This window comes from Acyrthosiphon pisum, chromosome A2 (assembly GCF_005508785.2).
Source record: "Acyrthosiphon pisum isolate AL4f chromosome A2, pea_aphid_22Mar2018_4r6ur, whole genome shotgun sequence".
In the NCBI taxonomy this organism is placed as follows: Eukaryota; Metazoa; Arthropoda; class Insecta; order Hemiptera; family Aphididae; genus Acyrthosiphon; species Acyrthosiphon pisum.
Window position 1 is genome coordinate 74238382 of NC_042495.1, and position 5110 is coordinate 74243491.

Here is a 5110-nt window from a genome sequence, read left to right on the forward strand (position 1 = left end):
TTGCATATTTTGCATTTTTGACGTTTTTAATTTTTAGGTCATATTTTGCATTTTAGTCATTTCTAGTATTTTTAATCAAATTCCGTCAATGACTGTTTGAAACATTTTTTTTTTTTATTTTACACGGGCTGTTTATATTATGTCAAATTTATATTTTATTAAATAATATTTTACACAAGTCACATGCTATATACGGGTTAGGTAAAGTCGTAAAGATAACGATTCGATAAAATAAGGCAATTGCTAGACAACTAGATAACTTAGATAAGTTATTGTGGCATATCGTATATCAGTCACGAATTTCCAGATTAAGTTATTAGTAGGTATTTCAGTATAATATCGTTTAGTACCTATTCGTCGTTCGCGAGTGTACAGTGAAGTGTAAAATGCCGAAATCAAAACCGCTTTTCTCGTCAAAATTACGTAAGTACGTCAATGCATTTGGCGGTGATATTTTTAGTACGGATGGTACAATATTATTCTGTAAAGTTTGTGAAGTTAGGGTTTCGGCGGAAAAAAAATTTACAATACAACAACACGTAGCCAGTAACAAACATATTATAGGTGTCCAAAAAAAAAACGATAAAGAAACTTCATGTCTTCAAACTTTGATCACAACTTCGTCAAACTCATGTTTTAATAGTGACCTTTGTAAAGCTTTTTTAAGTGCGAATATACCACTGAATAAATTATCGCAACCAATATTAATATAAATATAAAAATTAAATTAAAACCATTTTTAATAAATTTTATGCTATAATTTTTGACATTTTATATTCTTTTTTTGCATTTTAAGTGCATATTTTGCATTTTAAGTGCATATTTTATTGCATATTTTTGACATTTTTAATGCATTTTTTTAGGTTTTTTAGTGCATTAAATTCACAGCCCTGGTTATTAGGTAAATTAATTATCATAAGTCCTCATTCGGAGTCGGTAAAACTACTGCTTTATTTAGTGCGATTTATCATTATAATATTTACATATTTATTAAATCTGTTTGTGTCCTATGTTTAGGTTCCACCGTAATATTATCGTTACACAGCAATGCCGAGCGCGTCAAGGCGGTCGTCAAGCGTTACGAGTCCGGTCTGGTGTGGATGGACGAGAACAGCGGCGGCGTCAACTGGATGACACTACACCCGGACGTCATAGTCAACCGGTTCCCGAGGAACGCGAACGCCGCGTTGAAATTGTGTGGCCACGCTTTGGCTGGGAAATCCGAGTTCGACGCCCACTACCCGAGGGCGTACCCAGCAAGCACCGACGGGATACACGTGGACAGCTTCGTCGCAGACTACTCGTTAACCGCTTGCGTGTCGTTACTGCGTGCATTCGTGGATGGCGGTCATCGTGCTATGTGTGCCAAAAACGGTCAAGTGAGAGTTTACTCGAAACACAGTTATAACTTCTATTAATGTTTTTCTGTTTCGAGATGGTTTGTTTATTAATTTTCATATTCCAATATAGTATGCATATTGTGAGGCAAAGGCGGGAAGGGTATACCTACATTTCAATTTTTTTGTTTCACGGGTGACGTTTGCGGCACGAACTATATTGGCTAGGGCTGCAATTCGTCCAAGACTGAAATTATCTTTCTGCATGAGCCAACAATACTATTTTTAATATATGTGTTATAACACTTATAGATATAGGTACTTACAGTTCCTATTTAACACATTTCTTTATAATACAAATATTTTTATCTCCCACGCATACAATAATGTAGTTTTTAGTTAGGTACTGTATTTGAATTTAATGATAAATCACTGCATACGAAAACCGTTTCTGAGCGTAAACATCTGTCAGCCTATATTTGTAACTATTAGACATAAGTAAGTTTATATAAGTTATTTACATAAGTAGGTATATTTCATGATACATTGATATATTTTTCATATTGCTATTAGAGTAATTATTTATTTTACTATTATATTACTACGGTAGGTTAATTTAATTTTTGCTGATAACATTTACATTTGTGAAGTTAACATCCACACTTAGAGCTTTAATACATTTAATTTATTATATTATTAATATTCAATTATTATAATTGTATGTATATACTATACCTATGTACTAAGTATTTTTTCCCCCGTTACGTTTTTTCATAATTGGGAAAAATGAAACTATAGGGAAAAACAGGATGTTTTACTCAAAACCAGATTCTGTGGTCTTATTTGTTAAAATTCTATTTTCAAGCGCTCATAAAAAATTATTGTTGATTTAAGCAATATTTATTCGTTAATAATAGATTTATTCTAGAATCGACAATAGGAACACATGGAATACATTTTTAAGTTTTTTGACTGAGTAAAAATCATTTCATCGACATTTATTGGTGATAGAAAGTGATAAGCTGAACGGGCATGCAGTGTATCATTTATATGTTATTTTTTTAGTGGCCCGTTATAGATCCACCTACAGCTAGCCTAAAAATTGATAAGCTTTCTATTGTCAGTAAGAAAATAAAAATCAAAGACGGTCTTTTGGGTAACTAATACTGTACTAATGCCGTTCCAAACAATTATTTCAATAATATTAAAATGTTAACAAATGTTTGTAATTTTTTCTAATTAATTTAAAAAGTATTAAAAATTTTCAATTTTGGCCTACCAAAAGTTTCGTCTATAGATTCAATTTGCTACCAAAAAACCTCCTTTAAAGTTGACGATCGGTCGATCGTATTAGAAAAGTGTCTATGTATTCATTCTTCAGACACTGAATAGTGTGAGATGTGATTTCGTATATTTTTTGAATATTAATTTTTAACTATTATTTGTTTGAAATATTTTGATAATAGGTATATTTTTCTATCTCATATAATGTTACAGGCTCCTCTTTCGGCACTCCATTTCGCCGCGATTAAATGCCACCAATACTTAACGGGTGGCAGATCGCTAGAAGCAACAACGTTTCCGGGTAAGGGAGCTGACTGGGAAATGTTTTTCGAACACTATTACATGATCGTGCACGACTGGAAGAAGTTTTCTGTGCCAGGGACGGGTGACGATGTGGATGCGGCGTTGTGCTATCTGACGGCATCTAGTAGACTGATCGTGAACCAGATGACGGCGGCGAGGCCACAGACGACGATGGATGGCTACGAGAATATTTGGATAGTCAAGGATACGGTGGGCCACCACCGGCCAGTGATGTTGAACAAGATCGATGACATCCTAGATCGTTTCAAACGGGAGGGTGACGACGACCGCATCGTGCAGAAGTACATAGAGACGCCGCTACTGCGTGACAACGTCAAGTCGGACGTGTACACGTGGATCATGGTATCGACGCTTGACGGCAAGCTGACGGTGTGGCTGCACCGGATGTGCGCCGTGCAACCGTACCCACATGGATTCTCGCTGTACCGGAACTCCGACAGATCCGGGCATTTCAATCGACTCAAGTCGGGAAGACTGCACGGGATGGTGCGGTCAACGGCGCTGATTTGCAGCCTCAAACAGCTCGGGGCAAGGATGCGGCGAGGTACAAAAATCGACAAGGTGCAGCAACAACAAAAGCAGCAACAGGTGAACGACAAAGTCAGCGACCGTGAAGACGCCGACGACGTCTACTCGGCTGTTAGGCGATCCGTGGTGTCGGTGGTAACCGCGGCCGTAGCATCCGGCTCTCTCAAACTGCGACCCAACTGTTTGGAACTGTTTCGTGGTACGTTTGTGTTGGGTGAAGACTCATGGCCGTGGATGATAGACATCGTCTCGGATGACCCGTGTCTAGCCGCCGACTACAAAGAACGCGACCGGGTGGCGCCAGCGGCTACCCGCGTAGCCCGGAGCGTAGTCCAGGGCGTCGGCATGATGCTGGTCGATAGAAGTCGTGGTTGGGCTACCCGGATTGGCATGTTCGACATGGTGCATGAGTGCCCGATGCCAGCCGGCGCCGGATCGTACGCACCGCAATTTTTCACCGCGTCCAAAATGCTGGCCAGCAGGACCCACCGGCCACGCTTGACCACACGGGCGTCACGCAGTGACCACTCGGATGGCTGTAACCATCATCACTGGTGGAATGACGACAACATCCACACGTATGTTGAGATGATTAGCGCGGACGACGTGCAGGATAAACTTCAGACGCCTTCTTTGGCGACCGATCTACTGACGGAGATGGCAGCAGCGACAGATGCGACGACAGCAGACGATGCGTATCTGATTGCCGGGTCGGCCAAAAACTACGATCTTTGCGACCCACATGAAAGCCGTCGGTGTCTAAAGCTGCTGGACAAGCACAAGACAAAAATCGTGTCCGTTCAAAGGATTTGCAAGACAATCATACGCCGAAACCGCAATAATAAGAAACGTAACTCGTGACGAACTTCGGTGCTTGCTGCGTACAATATAAATTAATAATGTAATATTAGAAATGATTATTATAATATCATATGGTTCGCCAGAACTATATAACGAGATACATTTAAAGTTCAAGTAGTTCTATTCAGTTTTGTTTGAGAAGTAACTTTTTTATAAATATTATTTTGTTGTTAATTTTATGCGCTATTGCAGAATGCGGAATAATATTTTGTTTTATAATTTTTACAGTGTTTTGTTATTTTTGCTTTTTTTTTAAGATTTAGATTCTGAGCTGAGCGTTGAATGTAGGTACTTTGTTTCCTAATGATTTTGTAGGTTTTAGACGGTTGAGAATTGTGGTATCCAATACGGGTGAACCAACTATATGCCTTACCTCCGTACACTCTAAGCTAATGACTATCTCTAGAATAAATTCAGATTAATGCACTGTTAGCTTTTGAGGTACGTTGGTATGCGTTTAGTCGATCTTACGTCCGTTTCCTAAATTGGAACGACTATTAGGACGCCACAACCAGAGCACTGTTCAGTTTGTAATAAACCTCATAGTGATAAACCTCACTGTTCCAATATTCAAAGGTAAGGACAAAAAAGACTTAGAAATAATACTCAACTCGGGTTTTACTGGTCGGAAACACTTTTATTAAACTGTAAAACAAACATAAATTAAACACTTGGCGAATTCAGACCGCCGAGCCCGTACTACGATCGACGTTTCACACGTTCGATCCTCGTACCTGTGTTCTCGCCGACTCACTCAGCGACAACGGGACTCCCCG

At 39.1% G+C, this 5110-nt stretch overlaps 1 protein-coding gene across 2 annotated transcripts in view; it reads left to right on the plus strand.

Moving 5' to 3' along the window:
• Window positions 1–4559, plus strand: part of LOC100573356 (tubulin glycylase 3A) — a 7300-nt gene extending 2741 nt beyond the window's left edge. The window contains exons 1-3 of one of the 2 annotated variants that reach the window (XM_008182024.3): window positions 179–423; window positions 1018–1379; window positions 2835–4559. In XM_008182024.3, coding sequence (XP_008180246.1) covers window positions 387–423; window positions 1018–1379; window positions 2835–4334 — 1899 coding nt within the window. In that variant the 5' untranslated portion in view covers window positions 179–386 and the 3' untranslated portion in view covers window positions 4335–4559. Of the gene's footprint in view, window positions 1–178; window positions 424–1017; window positions 1380–2834 lie in introns of those variants that run through there. The other variant, XM_003242573.4, reaches the window with a different exon arrangement.
• Window positions 4560–5110: the final 551 nt, after the last annotated feature.